Source organism: Acomys minous (genome assembly GCF_964271855.1).
Source record: "Acomys minous genome assembly, chromosome: 6".
Taxonomy (NCBI): domain Eukaryota; kingdom Metazoa; phylum Chordata; class Mammalia; order Rodentia; family Muridae; genus Acomys; species Acomys minous.
In genome coordinates, this window is record NC_140487.1 from 84,470,054 (window position 1) to 84,490,318 (window position 20,265).

A 20,265-nucleotide genomic window follows, 5' to 3' on the forward strand; every position below is an offset into this window, starting at 1 on the left:
TGGCTCACAACCATCTAAATGAGATCTGGTGCCCTCTTCTGGCATGTAGGTGTACATGCAGGCAGAACACAGTATACATAATAAATCTTTTTAAAAAGATGTTTTTCTAAATAACTATTTTTCTTAAATACACTTTTCCCATAGGTTATATGTTATTTAACATTTACTTGATCCTTGGTCATTGTTCCATATTAGACGGGAGGGATTCAAGTCAGGTGTCTTACAGTTTTTGTCTAATATCAAGGCCACAGCTGCTGGAAATGGGCATAGAATAGATATAGACTTGCTTACATCATTCAAGTAGTAAGTAGTGACTGGTGGGGACAGAAACCCTGACACTCTCCAGTGCATCATCCAGGATTCAAATGGGAAGGTCAGCCATTTGTCAGGATTACCATACGTTAAATCCTATATTAAGCACGAGGCTCCACTAAGTCAAGCCTAATTCTCCTTCCATCTCTCATCTCTCAGCTCGCTTTAATTGCATGCCCAGGGACCATGCCATGCTGGAGGATATAACCCTTTTAAGCCTCTCCGCGCCTTCTGATAACTTAGTCTGCCATTTTCTGAATGCTTTCCAGTTCTCAAGCTGCTTTGTTAATGCAAAAAGTACAGAACTTTACTGGGATGCATCATGAAGGCATAACTATACAATGGTTTTATATAAAGATAAAGGCAATATTATACTTTTTCTAATTTTCATTATCACTTCTAGATTAAAATCAGGAATATTTTAAAATCTCAGGTACATACTCTAAGTAATTTAATAAAGTATAGTTTGGAACACTTCAGTATGAATTCATTTAATTTTAACATGATTTTAAATATTATATCTAACAAACAAAATGAATGGTTAAAAAATATTCATTTTTAGGACTCAGTTACACCCCATTTCTCTGGCAGATTAAGAAAAAGTAAGAAATTTCCAAAACATTTTTCAACTATAATGGATACAAAACTATTACATAACTTGAAAGCCTTAGTACACAGAAAGCCTATTTAATTTCATATGTTCCACTTCATCAATAAGAATTACAGAATCTCTGTATATGTGTATAAGCATCATACATATTAAAATAACAATTTGAAATCTGGAGAAAAGGCAATCAGAATTTCAAGTTTAGAAGCTCAAGACATAATCTCCTGCTTTGAAGAAGCCATAAAGAAAACCAAAATCCTGTCCTTCACAGGAAGATGAAAGGAACTGGGTGATGTGAAATAAGCCAGGCACATGAGAGTCACATGCGCTCCCTCGTGTGTGGAAGCTGAAACAGCGTGGTCTAAATGAAGGAGAGTAATTACGAGATTGGGAGGGATGGGGACAGGAAACTGAATTTGACCCACATACATCAGTTTGGGTCTAGTTTAGTTTGATACTAAACCCTGGAAGATGGTCTTCATGACAAAATCTGAAATAGGCTAAAAAAAAAAAACTTTCAAAATGACATAGGTGAATTTTAAATTTATGTCTTTCTAACATGGCAAAATGACATAAATGGAAAATGCAGAATGCTTAAAGCAGCATTGTTCATAGTAATCAAAATACATAAACTTTCCAAATGTCTATTAACAGATAAGTGGTACAGACTTAATGTAATACTGTGTATCTGTGAGACTGAACAAATTATATTTATATGCAACTACAGACCAAAAAACAAAAAACAAAACAAAAACAAAAAACAACAACAACAACAACAAAACAGAATCCTAGGTAAAAGAAGTAAATGATTCTGTTACTAAGAAGTTCAAAAGTGGACGCAATTATCCACAGATACCGGGGCGGGGTGGGTGGTGACCTTTGCTGGGAATAAAGAATAGAGGCAGCAACCAAAGGGGGCTCCTGGGACAGCAGCCATGGTCTCGTCTCTGTGGAAGCAGCCTTCACGGTGTTTACCTTGTGGCTGTCACGATCAGCACGACGCAAATCTTTCCGGGATAGAGGGTGCTGTGGTTCGAATGTGAAATGCCCCCCACAGGCTCACATGGTTGAACACTTGGCGCCCAGAGGGTGGTACTATTTCGGGAGGTTGTAGAATCTTTACGCGTTGGGATTTTTCTGGAGGAAGTGAGTCATTGGGGGTGGGCCTTGATGTTTTACGGCACTGCCTCACTTCCCGGATGCGGAAGCAATGTGGCTAGTCAGACTTCCGCTTCTGACACCCAACCTTTCCTGCCTGCTGCCACGCCTTCACCAAACGTAATGCACTGTACTCCTCTGGAACAGGATCAAAATAAACTTTTCTTTCTTAAGTTGATTTTTGTCAAGGTATTTTATCACAGGAACAAGAAAGCAACTAAGGCAGCACGTATAATTTTCAAAGTTGACTGAGAACTACGGTATATGCCTGCCTTCCTAGAGGCAGAAGTCTACACAGTGAGTTCTAGGCCAACCGGGGCTATGTAATGAGATTCTGTCTAAAAAGAACCAGAACACTGAATCAGCACCTAAACTATGGCAAGCCAAGGGCTACTAACTCCATCACCACGTTGGTGCAGAAGCTGGCCCAGTGTGTTGGCCTTTACTCAAGCACATTCTGACCTTTAGCTCTGGGAGTCAGGAATGGCCTGATAGGCACCAGGCTCCTGCCAAAATAACACAAGGCTCCTTTCTTCTTTGCCCATGAGGAGACAAAACGGCCTCGCCGATTTTCCCCAAAGTTCCTTTTCAGGAAGTCCTTAAATTCTCTGAGGTTAGTTCTACCACGGACGCAGAAACCTTTTTCCCTTTGACCTGTGACTAAGAAGCAAATGGGCAAATTTAACTCTCCCAACTCTATATGGTAGATGAAAGCGCCTGGGCTACGGCTGAGGACACTAGGAATGAAGAGACCATCTGAGGGTGGCAGCACATTAATCACTGTCACCTCTGCGGTGACAAACTACCTCACAGCTCACAGTTCAAGAATACAGCCCAATATGGCAGACGAGCCGCAGCTGCAGGACCTTGAGGTGGCTGGTTCTGCTGCATGCGCAGTGACAAAGCAGAGAAAAGGATGCCGCAGCCCATGGTCTTTCTCCTTCTTATTCCACCCAGGACCCTAATGCTGTGAAATGGCGCTGTCCACACTTAGTGTAGCTTTTCTGAATGCAATTAACCTAGTCTAGAAAACCCAGCACTGATATAGCCAGAAACTTATTTTTATGGTGACTCTAAATGCTGCTAAGTTGGCAATGACGAACCACCACAATCCCACTCTCTGCCAGCCCGACACACAAGGGCAGCACTTTAAGCCGTACCCTTCCACCCCTTGTCCTCATAGACTCATGGACATCTGACGATGTAAAATCTATTGGATCTAATTTCAAAAGCCCCTATAATCTTTACCAATTGCCACATTGTTTAAGGGTCCAAAGTCCGAGCCTCTGTTGAGACTCAAGGTAATCACTTCACAAAGAAAGAAAGAAAGAAAGAAAGAAAGAAAGAAAGAAAGAAAGAAAGAAAAAGAAAGAAAGAAAACGTTACATTTATACAGAGTACAAAGGTGAGGAATAAACACTCTCATTCCAAAACAGAGCTCTGGGGCCCAGCAAGAAATGACTGAAATTCACCAAGAAAAACACTAAGTCCTAACAGCTCCACTTGGCTTTTGGAGATCATGGTGAAATTGAAATCAGAGTTTGGATGACTCCATCCCTCAGCTGGGCTGCATAAAGTACACATAGGCCCTCTTTTGAGCCAACTTGCCAACTCTCCGTCACGCCTACAGCTTTCTTCAGCAGAAATCCCATTCGTAGCCCTAGCACCGCCAGCACACCTGGATTATACCAATGAGCAGCAACCAAGACACAGACTGAACGTTACTCCATCCTGAAACGTCCCCTGCCAAAAAACAACTACCCGATTACATCCAGCCTCACTCCGGCTCTCAGGAAAAAGAATAGAGCCAGTTCCAGATAGAGTCCTTGGTCACCTCTGACCTCCTTTCTCCACAGGTCTCTCAACATTCTTGTGTTTCAAGATCCCAGCAGAACATCCCAGGGACTTTGCAGCCCACTGGTGCCAACTCTCTATAGTCCTGTGAACCAGTTCCAATGGCCTAAAACCTACCCACGTGTAGGTAGCAGACGTGTCTCTATTGGTTAGCTTTCCTCCTTACTATGACCAGATTGCCAACAAAAGCAATGTAAAGAACAGGGGGGCTTATTTTGGTTTATAGTTCATTGTGATGGGGAGGTCATGGCAGGGGGAGCTTACAGCAGCTGGTCGCAGTGCATTCACACAGCATCCTTGACTCACTAATGTCTAACACGAATTTGGTAAAACTTTTATCAGATAATGCAAGTGCTTTAGAATATATTGGTCTACTCTCATATTTTGCTTTGTATTTAATTCTGACATATTTTAAATTTTACAGGATGGACAATTATTATCTACAGTTGCTATTTAGTGTCTATTTAATTACTGCTCTGCCAGTCCTTTCCAGGGCCTTTCATTTCCTTTTGGGCTTTGTTGCACTGGTTTGAATGAAAACGGCTCCCGTAGGGTTATGTGGGGGGGGGCACTATTCCGAGGTATGGCCTTATTGGAGGAATTAAAGGCATGCGCTACCACGCCTGGGATTATTTTCTTGGTCACTGAATTCCCTTTGGTGTTTCCTTTACTGTGGTTATGCTGGTAACAAAATCAATTTATCTTTCGGGGGAGGAAAGTGTTGTTGCTTTACTTTTAAGCTTTTTTTTTCTCTCCCTTCAAATGGCAAGAGCTGAGAGTTTACTTCTTTCGCCTCTTATCTTCAAAAATTGCTCCTGCCCATTTTCCTTTCCCTTCGAGAACGTGAAATGCCCATTCTGTGACCATGAGTGCTTGTCACCACACGCGGTATTACAACACAGTAAACCTTCTAGCGTCAGTTGACTTAGTTCAGTTTACTTAGTTTTTCAAAGACGCATTCCAGACACAGATGACACAAAATGTCAAGACAGCATAATCACACGGGAGTCCTTAAAGCAAAGAACCGTTACTTCCCAGCCCAGTCTGCCACAGCGCATTCTAAATAACAAGATCACGGGAGCGGCTCCTGCCAACTCGAGTAAAAAAGACTCAAGCAGGAGGAACCGTGTGTGCGCCTTTGAACAGACGCTTTAAATGGAAGCTAGAAGTCTATTTCTGTTTCCCTATGATAGTGCTGGTAAAAATAGTGACCTTATACTTCCTCCATAGACCCTCCAGCCCAAAGTGAATTAACCAATTACACATCATTTTCATAAAAATGATGCTGAGGGGTTGGCGGGCTCTCCACTCTTGCACACAGGCCTAATGGCCTGAATCCAAAATTCCCCATACCTCACAAGATGGCAAGCTGGAACTGACACTCCAGAGCTGTCCTCTGACCTCCGCTCACCATGGCACATAGGCACTTACACATAAACACACACAAAAAAACCTATAATAATGTTTTTAGTGTTTCATAGACAAACTGAATAATCTTATTGATCTTGGTGTACATTCAGAAAAGGTTAATTTAAAGAAAGGAAAACCCCAGAAATGGTGAGACATCTCAGCAGCAAGACCTGGATTCAGCTCCCAGCACTCACACTGTATGGTTCACATTGCCTGTAACTGTAGGCCCAGGGAACCTCACACCCTCTTGTAGCCTCTAGATGATGCATACATATGCCACAAATATAAAATGAAAATATTTTTAAAATACCACTTTGAAAAGGAAGACCTAAGGTTATCTTTCCATCCACTCATACCCACAATTAACGGATAATGAGTGTCTTGGACATCCACCGTGTCCCAGTCTCTGACTTAGGCACTCTTTCCGCCCTCCATCTCTCCATGGTGCAGACTGGACATTCTCTTTTGACCTATACCTCTCCCTGCCCTGACCTTCTCAGTGGAATCTAATCTGTTGTGTTATCTAGGAAGTTCCATTTTGATGGCTGCATTTTTTCAGTTCTACAAACGTCCTTCACTTATTTGTATAGATTCCCAGCCGACTAATAAACAAACTCCATCTTGAACATATTAGTAAGTTAAGGTTCATATCTGATAACTTTAAAATCTGAATCACTTTTATGCATTTTTCTATTATCACAGACATCACCTAGAATGCTAATTGTCATATGTGAACATCTATCTATAGAAACCCCACCTGACTTTCTTTTCCTTTAGACAAGAGAGAGAGTCGCCATTCTTAGTCCAGGATTAAGCCGATAATAAACGGAATATTTAGACTTCCAAGAGTTGCAGCCATAAACTCACATGTTTACCAAGAACTGTAGTAGATGTAAATATGTTTTGATCCCAAGTGTAGGATGTGAAACAGACTTATGTGAGGGTATGTGGTGCTTTTCCGCAGGAAACAGACATGTGAGAGAACAGGTGATGCTTGTCCACTAGAAGAGGCACTGCCTCTTGCAGGGGCATGGTCTTTGCCAACTAACTGATAAACATCCTAGTATGGACTCTGAGAGGAGACATATATATGAGCCCAAAACAAGAGGCTGGGTTTTTTGGTCTTTGCATCGTTTCAATTGTTTGGCTGTTCATCGATCCCCTTCGAGATGCTCCTAGAGAGAACCATTTCAGCTGCTGCTCCAAGCTCCTGCTGCTGCTCCAGGCTCCGGTTGCTGCTCCAGGCTCCGGTTGCTGCTCCAGGCTCCGGTTGCTGCTCCAGGCTCCGGTTGCTACTCCAGGCTCCGGTTGCTGCTCCAGGCTCCGGTTGCTACTCCAGGCTCCAGCTGCTGCTCCAGGCTCCGGCTGCTGCTCCAGGCTCCTGCTACTGCTCCAGGCTCCTGCTGCTGCTCCAGGCTCCGGTTGCTGCTCCAGGCTCCGGTTGCTACTCCAGGCTCCAGCTGCTGCTCCAGGCTCCTGCTACTGCTCCAGGCTCCTGCTGCTGCTCCAGGCTCCTGCTGCTGCTCCAGTTTCTGGCTGCTGCTCCAGGCTCCTGCTGCTGCTCCAGGCTCCGGCTGCTGCTCCAGTTTCTGGCTGCTGCTCCAGGCTCCTGCTGCTGCTCCAGGCTCCTGCTGCTGCTTCCAGTTCCAATGGCTGCAGTTGCAGTCCCCTTTGCTGAATTGCTGATTTACTGTTTAAGGTGTCTGCGGGAATCCTGCCAACTACACCAGTGGAATTGCTCCAAGGAACTGAGTCTGAAAAGGTCTACTTCTCCTGTTCCCATTAACCTCTTTTCTCTCCTATCTAGGGTAGGTGGACTGGAAAGGAGGGATGAGCATTAAAGAAGCCCAAATAAAGTAGGTTTGAAAAAATTCAAAGCCTACAAAGGACTGACTCTGAAAAACTTAATTCTATTTTCTCCTCCGAAATCATACTGCTTCATCCTTCTCTCTTCTGGCTACTGCTCTCTGCTTGGCTTCTCCCACCCATCCTCCTCACAAATCAACAACCCACTCAAAACATCAGGCTCACTCCAGTGGACTTTTCTTCCCAGGAGATTTCCTTTAAATAGTATCAGCTGCCTTCAAGCAGATAGCTGTGGGGCTTCTTAGGGTTCTCCCTCCAGTTTTCCTTGTTGTTCTTAACTAGAAAGTTCATTTCGTACACGTAGCCAGGGGAGACGTATATGCAATAACAGAGTGGTAAAGTGGGCAAGAGCATCACCACATGGTAGCTATCCTACCTTCCGTGTAAGGCAGGTAGTCTGCAGTAAGGATCCTGCTGGACAACCACCTACACCCAAGTGAACGGTCAATAACAGAAACCTCACTGGTGCACACGATGGGTACCTGGGAACAAATCGACTTCTGGCCCATAATGTATTTCCTTACAACAGTCTCAAGGCATCTCCCGTTATGACAACTTTTCTCCAGATGATGGTGCTTTGGGTGGTTCAAACATAGTCACACTGTTTTCTGATGGTGTGAAAAACATCGCATGTCCACTCTGAGGTCACACAGCACCCTTCTGCAGTTCTCCTAAGTATAAAGCTCGTTGTCAGAATGAATCACAGTTGGCTATCTTTTTCCAAGCTATACCACCAAGAACCGAACCCATTATTACAAATTTGATTTAAAGTATAATAAAACAAAACTACTTCTGCAACGGCCAACTAATGTTGTCTCTGCACATCTATGTTCCACCTGGCAACAATTTTATCCTTTTTTTTAATTTTTTTAAAATATATTTTATTAATTTATTCATATTACATCTCAATTGTTATCCCATCCCTTGTATCCAACAATTTTATCATTTAAGCACTCATAATACATAGTTCTATAGCTTAAGCTTGTGGTCACCTAAAACACAGTCTTTGGAACTGCTATTAATTGTTCCATTCTTTACACACCACCTGTGTTTTGGATTGGGTTTTAACCTAAGTCCTAGATTTGACACATTTCCCTATTGAATTTCCCTTTTCTGGCTTTTATATAGCGATCCAAACACTCTATTTGGGTGAGATTCTGATTCTGTGGTTTGTCTACTAGTTATCTCATCCAGTTTTGTGACATTCTAAACAGCAACCCATACTGGACCTGAGTCTACATCAAAAATAATTTACATAAAAAACAAAAAACAAACAAACAAAAAAAAAACCAAACAAACAAACTCAATGGTATGGGCTGGAGGGATGGCTCAGTGGTCAAGAGCACCTTCTGCTCCTCAAGAAGACCTGAATTAAATTCCCAGCACCTGTGTCAGGTAGGTCACAACTGCCTGTCACTCCAGATCCAGTGGAGGTCCAACACCTTTGACCTCTGAAGGCACCTGCACTCACACACACACACACCTAGACACAGAGACACACATAGACATAATTAAAAATAAACCTTTTTAATTCATTCACTTCACATCCCGATTGTAGCACCCTCCCTCGTCTCCTCCTAGTCCCACCCTCCCTTTCTCATCCTCCTACCCCCACCCCTAGTCCTCAGAAAGGGAGAGCCCTCCTCCTCCTCTGTCATCTGACCCCAGCCTATCACGTCTCACCTGGAGTGCCTGCATCCTCTTCCTCTGTGGCCTGGCGAGGCTGCCCCACCAGGGGGAAGTGATCAACAAGTAGGCACCAGAGTCAATGTAAGAGGTAGACCCTACTTCCCAAATTATAGGACCCACAAGAAGACTGTGCTGCCTATCGACTACATCTGGGCAAGGGGACTAGGTCCTCACCATGCATGATCCTTGGTTTGTGCCTTAATCTCTGCAGCTCCCCTCCACAGACCATCACCCCAGAGGCCCAGATTTGTTGGCTCCATTGGTCTCCTTGTGGAGCTCCTGTCCCTTCCTGGTCCTTCTATCCCCTAACTCTTCCATAAGACTCTCTGCACCCCACCCCAAAGCTTAGCTGTGAGTCTCAGCATCTGCTTCACTCCCCCGCTGGGTGGAGTCTTTCGGAGGACCTCTATGGTAGGCTCCCGTCCTGTTTCTCCTCTTCTACCGCTTCCGGTGTCTATTCTATCTGCCCTTCTGAATGAGAATTAAGCATCCTCACTAGGGTCCTCCTTGTTATCTATGCCACTCCTGGGCATATACGCAAAAGATGCTCCATCACACAACAAGGACATTTACTCAACTGTGTTCATAGCAGCTTTAATAGCCAGAATCTGAAAACAACCTAGATGTCCGTCAACCAAAGGATGGATAAAGAAACTGTGGTGCATTTACACAATGGAATTAAACCCAAGGAAATCTTGAAGTTTGACGGCAAACTGAACTAGAAAAGATCATCCTAAATCAGGTAGCCCAGACTCAGAAGGACACACACAATCTGTGCTCACTTTTAAGCAGATATTAGCCACATGATACAGGATAACCACACTACAATACAGAGACTGAAGATGCTAAAATTAAAGCTTTAAGACAATTCAAGTATAGACAGAGCACCCCTTTCTGATGCTACCTAACTTCTTCAGGAACAGTTGTTCAGCAGCGATAAACCATCCACAGCACATTTCATCTTCATCACAAAGCCACTGTGAGAAACAAAGTCAATTTTCTAGCTGAAATCAACTGATAGTGTGCAGTATAGCTATGAGACCATCTAAGAGTTCACGGGGCCCTGACACAGGCTATGAAGGGAGGACCTGGCATGAATCTGAGAGAAGATCAGCTTCTTGTATCACAGTAACTTAAAAATCTTAAATATGAAATAAGGCCAGGTGTGGTGGCGCACACCTTTAATCTCAGTACTCCGGAGGCAGAGGCAGGGAAATCACTGTGAGCTCGAAGCCAGCCTGGTCTACAAAGCGAGTCCAGGACAGCCAGCTACACAGAGAAACCCTGTCTCGAAAAACAAAAATAAATAAATAAATAAATAAATAAATAAATAAATAAATAAATATGAAATAAGAATCATTTAAGCAAGTTCTGTAACATTCTTACTTCAACTAAATTAGTAAGTCAGCTGTTTGTAGTAGTGTCTGTAGCCACATTAATAACACTAGCAATATTATATGTTTAATTATTTGTGCTTAAAATAATACTATACAATATGTACTGCTGGCAATACTGCATTAATTGGGTTGGGAGAACTGAAATCAGTTCTGGAATCCCACACAGCATCAATTCAAGCACAGTAAACAGAGAAAAGAAGGACAATGCATACTAATAGAATTATACAAGTAAAGTAAGAATTTAGAAAAAATGAATTGGGAGAATATGTAAACATTTAATGTCATTATTTCAGTTATGACAACCATATTGTATTGGCTTGTAGCTAATTTATAATTTAGAAAGAGTCAGCAGTACTGAGTGAAAACATACTTCACACTGGGTTTTAATAATACATAAAATGACAAAAAGAAAAAACCCAAGGAGGAAAATATTTTAATGACTAAGCACATTAACATTTGCAGTAAAAGATTTGATTTTTGTTAGAGTTTTTAATTATATAAAAGGCTGATTTTTAAAAATCTAAGAACAGATTCACTGAAAGAAAATTTAATACTTCAGAAACAAAAGCCACCACCAAAAGAAAGTGAAAACCCATCAGAGGCGAGCGCTACCAAACGAATCCCTACTCAAGCAAGGAGACCGCTCCCTTGAAGGGGCAAAGAAAGGTTCTATAATTAGCAGAGATAAGAACTGCCTGAAATTCCTTCCCCACTAGCTAGCACCGTGCTAAAAATAGGACGGTTTACCACTCATCAGGATAAACACTGCTTTGAGTATTCGTCTCATTTGCCTAAACAGAAAAAGGACAAGCCTGTCTCCAAACTTTCTCTTATATTTGAATCTAAATACACTCAGATTTGCTCTCCCTGTTACAGAACATTCAACAGCGGTCCCCACTTCCTAATCATCTCAAGGGATTTGAGATTAGATCTTTCTGTTAGACCAAATGAAATTGCCTACTTGACTTCAACAACTGACTAATTTTTCCTGAAAAAAATATTTTCCCTGTCATTAAGGAAACCAGAGGAATCTCAGGATGACTGAAGTGGTATTGCTACCACAGAGCGCCACCAAAGCTGGCATGAGCCACAGGACAAGTGAACATTTTGAATTGTTATCATAGAGGCAGTGAGAGCAGCACAAACGGGAAAGCAGGGATGTGACGGCACGAGAGCACGATGAAGTCCACGGAATGGGAGGCCTGATCTCTTCCAGGGAATCTGGGACACAACTCCAGCACATGTGACGTACAAAATATGCCTGCACGCCTGCCTTCTGGGTAGTGAATGGGAGAGGGTAAAAACTGAGCAGTGCCTACATGGTTAGAAATTTCTCAACATCCTTATTCACAAATTCCCCTCACCCAAAAAGGTTTCCTTCTCAGAACTAGATCACAGTGTACTGAATTGCATGTGTAAGTATAAGAGGATTTTTGAGCTGCATATTTTCATGTAATGAGTTTGGCATATGCCACGTACAGCAGGCTTATGACAGTCCCACGCTAGGTCATCCCGCTCCAATGTTCTGTACACTAAGAAAGAGTATGACAGTGTCATGTCCCTGTGGACGTGTCCAGAATGTACCTGTCTACCACTTGCAACAGAAGGCTCCTCTAGACAACAATAATAAATTCAAGGGTACATAGTGTAGTAATTAGAATATGGTTTAAAAAAAAAAATCTTAGGGCTGGAGAGATGGCTCAGAGGTTAAGAGCACTGACTGCTCTTCCAGAGGTCCTGAGTTCAATTCCCAGCACCCACATGGTGGCTCACACCCATCTGTAATGTGATCTGATGCCCTCTTCTGACCTGCAGGTGTACATGCAGGCAGAGCACTGTATACATAATAATAAATAATTTTTTTTTAAAAAGAGAGATTAAAAACATACTACCTTTCCAACTTTGTCAACCCATATTATCTGGTTTCAGGACACTGTCTAGAAACAGCAATACTATAGCCCAATGAAGGAGAAAATTCAATTTAGTTCACTTTAAATAAAACTTTACGTACTTATTAGCAAATGATTTTATAGGCTTTCTTAAAGTAATTTGAAACTGTCTTATTTTATGAAAGCTATACTATTTATATTTTTGCTTATAAAGCTCAACTTGGATCAATAAATTTGTGTACCAACAATTGAAATTAAATTTAAATAGCATAACAGTTAAGAGAGAAAGTACATAAAATGTTCCTCACCCCCTCTATTTCACATCTTTATTGCCACATAAAATTAAACCATCCACTATTAAAGTTTTATAGTAGGAATTAATTTGATAAAACCTAAATCTATAACAATGAAAAAATGTATGAGCTTTCAGCAAAACATGCTGAGACAAGTGGATGATCATGTGGAAAAGAGCGGCCTTTAGCTTCATTTCATACCACACTCAGGAATGAACTCAGAATGGATCTTGGCTACAGGTAAAGGGCAGAACAACCAAATATCCAAATGGAAACACAGGAAGCCAAATCTTCCAGACTTCCTAGGCAACGATTTTTTAACTATAATATCAAATACTTGATCCCTTTTTCCCTGTGGAACTTACCAAGCTGTCCTTGAACTCAGAGATATGATCCGTTTTTTACTAATTTTTTTAATGACAAATTTAAGCTCAAAACTACAAAACTTTTATATTTCTTTTTTTTCCTTGTTTTAGTTTTTTGTTGTTGTTTTTTGTTTTTGTTTTTTGTTGTTGTTGTTTTGTTTTGTTTTGTTTTTTGAGGCATGGTTTCTCTTTGTAGCCTACGCTGCCTGGAATTATTTGTAGACCAGGCTGGTCTTGAACTCACAGTGATCTGCCTACCTCTGCCTCCCTGAGTGCTGGGATGAAAGGCATGTGCCACCACACCCAGCTAGAACTTTTATGTTTCAAAGATACGACTAGGAAAATAAAAAATCAACCTGAAGATGTAGTTCAGTCAGTAGAGTGCTTGCCTAGCATGCCTGAGAATTCATAAACAGGGCATAGTGGTGCATGCCTTTAATGCTATCATCTGGGAAACAGACACAGGAGGATCAGAAACTCTAAGCCAGGCGCAGCAACTTAGTGAGTTTGATGCTAGTCTGGGATAGAGAAGATCCTTCCAAATGAAAGAAAGGGAGGAAGGGAAGGAGGGAGGGAAGGAGGGGGAAGTCCAACAAAGCAAATTTTATTTACTATACATATTCAGCAGGAGACTTTTACTGAAATTTTATTTTAAAAACTCCTGTTAGCTAAGCTTAAAAGTGGATGAGCAACTTCTCTTAGCCTGTCTTCTACTGGGATACAGCATGCTTGAGAGCAGGTAATTTATGAAGTAAGGCAGTTTATTTTGGCTAGTGGTGACCGAGGTTGGGACGTCTACAAGCACAGTGCCAGCATCTACTCGGCTTCTGGGAACAACTTCACGGTGCTTGACCTCACAGCGAAAAAGCAGGACAAGCAAGTGCATGGGAAAGCCACAAACCACAAAGGGCCAAGTCGCTTTACAACCACATGCTATCCCATCAGTACTCACCCACTAAGGAAAGGCACACAGAATTACGTCATAAAGGTCCCATCAGCTTTCAGTGCAGTATGGGGATCAAGTTCCAATATAAGTTGTTATACAGGACAAAACTTATTCAAGCCATGTTTAGTACACCCCAACCCAAACACAAGGAAATAGTCAGGGGTAGGGTGTGTGTGTGTGTGTGTGTGTGTGTGTGTGTGTGTGTGTCAGGGGTAGGAGGGAGGGAAGGTCTGCATGCCTTTAATCCCAGTACCCAGGAGGCAGAGACAGGCAGATCTCTGGGAGTTCTAGGAGTTTGAAGCTAGCCCGGTCTACATATCAAGTTCCAAGACATAGTGAGACACTGTCTCAAAAACAAAACCAAACCTAAAAGCAAGAACAAGTAATATTTCATTTAAGAAAATATGTAAGATAGAATAAAGGAAAGCATGGTCAATACCACTGTCATTAGTAAAATGCAAAGTTAAAATGGCAACTGTTTCCCATCCTATGGAGTAACTGTAACAAGTTAACAATGACAGCTATTGAGAGAGAGAGAGAGAGAGAGAGAGAGAGAGAGAGAGAGAGAGAGAGAGAGAGATTGGTGAGATACAACATAGCACAGCCCTTTTGGAAAACAGTTTGCCTGTTTCTGGAATAGTTAACAAATAAAACTATTGAAAGAACTAGCAATTCTACTCCTAAGTACCTAGCCAACTAAAGATATGTGTACCCATCACTAAGGTCTGGACATGAATTGCTCCCCAAAAGGCTCAGTGTGTTGAAGAATCAGGCTCTAGGTAGTGTACCCCTGAAGAGGACTAGACCATGAGGGTTCCACCTTCAAGGACGGACTAATCCCTGCTGTGTTCAGGACTCGATGGCCTTACTGGGTGGTAGTAGAAAGTAGGAGGCGAGCCAGTCTTTCACGGGGTAAGCTTCTCTGCTTCATATGTTCCCTGCCACGGTGCCTCATTACAACACAGGACGCATGGATCCAGTAAGCCTGGACTGAAACCTCTCAAACATGGCCGAACTACACCTTTCTTCCCTTTAAGTTGTTTTCCTAAGTATTCTCTCAGGAAAGCAACCCACATTCACACATTTCATGGAGTCACTCTTCGTAATAACCTACAACTCCACACAACGTGCAGCTGATAACGTGTGGGGCGGGGAAGGAACAAACCAGTGACTCTTATGCTAGGTATGAACCCCAAAACACCGTTCAAAAAGCTAGACATAAGAGACTCCACACTCCTTGTTCCCAATTCTTTTTTCTAGGAAAGATATTTTTTTTTACACATATTAGGCATAGATAGTGGTATCACAGGTTTATAGGCAGAAATGGGGTTCACTGTAAATGGGGAAAATAGATGTTTTACAGCTAAGCTACAATGATGGTCGTGGCACTTGGTAAAATTACTTAAAAAATGAGCTGTACACTTACGATCAGTGACTTTTATAATATGTAAAAGATGCCTCCGTGATGATTGTAAAAATCCATACGCCTTGGATGGGAGGAGCTCAACAAGGCCCACTCTTAGCTGAGCAGCTCTGGCAGTTCACAGCTGACTCAGGCTGGGGCGTGGAGAGCTAGTTTTCTTCAGAGAGGCAACCCCTGGTAGCCTGCCCGTATTCCAGTGGTTGTCCCCCCACCCCCCACCCCCGCCATGCACATGGCAGCTCCAAGTGAACTCAATGGATTTAAAAAAAAAAAAAAAAGAAAGAAAAAAGAAAAAAAGCCAGGCGTAGTGGCACGCTCCTGTATCCCAGCACTTGGGAGGCAGAGGCAAGTGGATCGCTGTGAGTTCGAAGCCAGCTTGATTGACAAAGCGAGTCCACGACAGCCAGGGCTACACAAAGAAACCCTGTCTCGAAAAACAAAATAAACAAAAAAGGGTAAGAACCTGGAATGGAGAAGTAGAGTTGGGGGAATGAAAGGAGTTGGAGGGAGAGAGAGTAGGATGAATTGATTAAAGCACATCGTGTGAAATGATGAGTAAAAGTGTATTTTTTTTTTAAATACACACGCTTTGTTTCACCAGTCCCTTGACTTAAACAACTGTAGTTGTACTGGTTACAAACCTCATGCTCTAGTTTAATTTCTGTCATAAAACAAGTCAGTGAAGAAAGGGTTTATTTTAACTCAGAATTCCAGGCTACAGTCCATTTCGCGTAAGCCAAGACAGGAACTTGAAGCAGTCACATGCTCAGCGGAGAGTGGAGGAAGAACGCACGCATGCGTGCCTGCTCATGCTCCGCCCTTTCTCGGCACTTACACGGTCCAGGACCCAAGCTCAGGGAATGACGCTGCCCAATTAGTGAGTCTTCCCACTTCAGTTAACACAATCAAGGTAATTCCCCCACAGACCTGCGCACGAGCTAACTTGATCTACAAAATCCTTCATTAAGATTCCTGTGCTAGGTAACTCTTCCTTGTATGCATTTGACCATTAAAAGGAACTATCTCAGCACAGCGTCTTTTTAGGGCCGATCAAACAGTGTCAGGAAAACTCCAAACAGTTGTTCATTCAACCTGGGTTCTCCAGGAAAAGGATTTTTCTCGTAAATCAAAGGTTCCTTCTGCTTACATTTATATTTTAGGAAGCTGGTGCTTAGAAACAGATAGAGAGTATAATCTAAATAGATTTAAATTGCCTTTGACAACGGGCTGAGGGATCAGATTAAGTATTCCACTCGACATCGAAAGTACAATAAAAAATAAATTCATGACCAAACAAAAGCACTTTACAGCATATGAAAGCATATAGGGCTAAGTCATATAACTTACCCTAAATGGCAAAACAGCTGTCTGCTTAACTATATAAAGCCATAACGCAGTTCTCAGCAAAGATGTTGTTAGCATGGTCCATCTATTTGCTGGACCATCTCCCGACCACCCATTCTTCTTACAGGATCCAAGTTTATTTTAACCTCGACCTCACAAGTCTTCAAAGAAGTTTACAAACATTTTAGACCTTCACAAAAATACCCACTCGGTGAGGCCACGTGTGACAGACGACCTTCTCATAATCTGCCAACCTCCCAAAACTCCCCCCTCCCCGTTGTCCCCCCCACCCCGCATCTTTCCTTGTCCTAGTCTCTTTCCTCAAAAGTGGAGGGCGTATACTTGACGCATGCATTCCCACTGTCTTTCCTCGCTGGAGGAGTAAGCCAAGGAAAGCTCTGGTTCTGCCCTTTCCTAGAACTCTGTCGCCTAGAACAGCGCCTCGCTTGTGGTAAGAGTTCAGTGCGTGTTTTCTCATTGTACAAACGGGTATTAAATAGACCAAGAAAAGAGGATGTCATCCTGACAGCCTCAAGTCTTCACTTGAGGTTAAAAGGTAAAAAAAAAAAAAAAAAAAAAAAAAAAAGAGCCTCAGCATAAAATTTCCAGACTGCCTACCCAACCTTTACTCAGCAACAAAACAAAGCTAATGTTTCACTTTTAATTCTCAACTTGCTACCAAGTATTTTTAACAGGAGCTGTAGTTCTGTTAAGAGGTCAGGTAATCAAACCCCATGTGACTCTTATTAACTAATAAGAACGCGAAGCAAAGTTTAATACTTAACTAGTAACTGCAGTGTGAAATTTCAAAAGCAACTTGGTTTTCCCAAAACCCCCAAAGCAATCCCTTTGCCAACAAACAAACCTCAAGAACGTATGCCTAAGCAGTTCTGACCTCTTCGGCCCCCAATTCCATCACCAAGGGACGTTTTGCCCCGACCCTGACCGCAGAAGCCTTCCTTGAACCAGGTCCCACACACCAAGCAACCTACAGAGCTGAGTGTTCCCCCTAAAGCGCTCGCTGCCCAACCGGCTGCATTCCAGCGTTTCACACACCCAGCAGGGAGGCTCACCACCGCCAGGCTCTAGGCATGCCCCTAGTCACCTCCACCATCAAAGGCCTGGGACAGGGGAGAATCTGAGGAAAGCAGGGGCCTCTCAGCAAGGCCAAAATTGGAGGACATCTTAGTCTTCACCCGATTCTGCCAATTCTCTGTGACCTTGGGCGTGTCGCTGAAGCCTTGGGGATCGCATTCTCTCACCTTTAAAGTGAGGACCGCACCCTGACCGCTCCACAGAAGGATTAACTCAGACCTAGATAACGCTCAATGGAAGGTATCTGGCCCCAGTAAGGAGACCCACTCCCAATCTGCAACGCCGCGATTCCCCCATCCTTCCCACGCTTCAGGGCCCCTCGGACTGGGCTACTCGCCCAATTCTGCAGACAAGCGAGCTGAGGGGTAGAGAAAAGACAGGGTGCTCTCAGGGACCCCCGCCAAGGCACACACCCCGCCCCGACCCACGCCCCGGCTGCTGCACGAGGTGCACCCCCTCCTCCCTCAGGCTCGCCCGCAGGCGCTCCACCTGCCACCGGCCTCCCGCCCACCCGTGCCGCTGCACTCACTCTTGACTTTGCCGAAGGTGCCGACGCCCAGGGTGTCCCCCAGCACGTAGTGTCCGATCTTCACCCGCCCGTCGTGCTTCTGCTTCTCAGCCATGTTCCGCGCGCAGGCTCCCTCGGCCGCGGGCTCGCAGCGCCGCCGCCGCCGCCGCCGCTGCCGCCACCGCCTACCCACAGTGCAGCGGGCCCGGGAGGCGGGACGGGGACGCCGGGGGCGCGGGGCGCGGGGCGCGGTGGACTTGGTGAAGCTTGGGGCGTGCGGACGTAGGCCTGCGGCGCAGGAAAGCCTACAGGGGTGAAGATGGGAGGGATGAATGTGAGCGTGACAGAGATGGAAAGAGAATCTGAAGAGAAGTGGGGTCGAGGGCTTGTAAGCAGTGAGTCGTGCCTCTGGGCAGGCAGGGGTAGACGCTGGGGAAGGTCTCCTACCCGGTGGGAAACCCCTTCCAGCCAAGGGGACGTTCTAATCCGTACCCTCTTCAGATGGAGTCCCATTATTTTATAGCTCACGCTTATTTGTAGTTCCTTTTCGTGTTATTGTTAGGTCCCAAACCTGAGACCTTTGGCTAACCTAGGTGCCTATTAACATATCAAAGGTGATGCTAGCCACCAGATTCTCCCAGCATCCCTCAGTTCTCACCTGTTGCAGGGTCCTCCTGGCTGGTATACCCCAACCCTTACCCCAAACTCTTCAGCACATAGCTCAGCCATTTTGGCTATGCCAATCTCTTGGCCAGGCCGACCCTCTCGGTCCAGGCGCCTCTCTTGCTCTCTCTCTCCTCCCTACATGGCTTAGCTCCGTCTGGCCAAGTGCACTCTGGAGTCTCCCAGATGTCTCTGCCTCTGTTTCTGCCTGTGTTGTTCATTTTTCTAAAATAAGCCTTCTCCACTGTCTTAGTTAGGGTTTTTATTGTTGTGATAAAACGTCATAACCAAAAAGCAAGTTGCGAAGGAAAGGGTTTATTCTGTTTACACTTACTTCCACTGCACTGTTCAGCATTGAAAGAAGTCAGGGCAGGAACTCAACCAGGGCAGGTACCAGGAGGCAGGAACTGATGCAGAGGCCATGGAGGGGTGCTGCTCACTGGCTTGCTCGGCAGAGGTGGTTCAGCTTGTTTCCTTTTTCTTTTCTTTTCTTTTCTTTTTTCTTTCTTTTCCTTTTTTCCTCCCAATGATTTTTTTCAAGACAGGGTTTTTCTTGTAGTGCTAGCTGTCCTCCACTTGCTTTGCAGACCAGGCTGGCCTCGAACTCACAGACATCCCCCTCCCACTGCCTCCCAAGTGCTGGGATTAAAGGCATGCGCCACCACACCCAGCTCCTCAGCCTATTTTCTTACGGAACCCAAGACCCCCAGCCCCGAGATGGCACCACCTACAATGGGCTGGGCCTTCCCCCATCAGTCACTAATTAAGAAAATGCCTTATAGCCGGATCTTATGGGGGCGTTTTCTCAGTTGAGGTTCCCTCCTTTCAGATAATTCTAGTCTATGTGTCAAGTTGACATAAGACAAGCCAGCACGTTCACCATACCCGGAAGCAGCCATGCCCTCCCTTTTATTTATTTTCTTCACTTGGTTATATAAACAATCATGTCATATAAATAAAAGACACTCACTCCAGGTCTCTCAATTTTAACTAATTTAATCAAAATTCCCCAATAAATCACAGGCATGATATATATATCGGTTTTTCAAAAACAGGGTTTCTCTGTGTAACAGCCCTGGCTGTCCTGGACTTACTTTGTAGACCAGGATGGCCTCGAACTCAGAGATCCACCTGCCTCTGCCTCCCAAGTGCTGGAAATAAAGTCATGCGCCACCACGCACAGCAATCCTAAGTATATTTTAGTACCTGCAATGTGTGTGTATATCTATATACATATATATCATATATATATATATATAACATATATATGCTATGTCTGCAGGTAAATGCAAAGCACAGAGGAATAAATGAATTGTGGCAAACAAAAATGATGTAAAAGCACAAATTACAGAAATAAGTGTACTGAAGATGGAAGTGAAAAAATAGTGAAAGGACACCCAAAGCAGAATGACCAAGGCATCTCTTCCTTCCTGCCTCCACCTCCCC

At 43.8% G+C, this 20,265-nt stretch overlaps 1 protein-coding gene across 4 annotated transcripts in view; it reads right to left on the bottom strand.

Annotated features, from left to right (window-relative positions):
* PRKAA2 (protein kinase AMP-activated catalytic subunit alpha 2) overlaps positions 1-18,380 on the bottom strand; it is a 60,255-nt gene extending 41,875 nt beyond the window's left edge. The window contains exon 1 of one of the 4 annotated variants that reach the window (XM_084786837.1): positions 18,178-18,375. In XM_084786837.1, coding sequence (XP_084642963.1) covers positions 18,178-18,271 — 94 coding nt within the window. In that variant the 5' untranslated portion in view covers positions 18,272-18,375. Of the gene's footprint in view, positions 1-1,894; positions 2,077-18,177 lie in introns of those variants that run through there. The other 3 variants (XM_084786840.1, XM_084786839.1, XM_084786838.1) reach the window with 3 other exon arrangements.
* Positions 18,381-20,265: the final 1,885 nt, after the last annotated feature.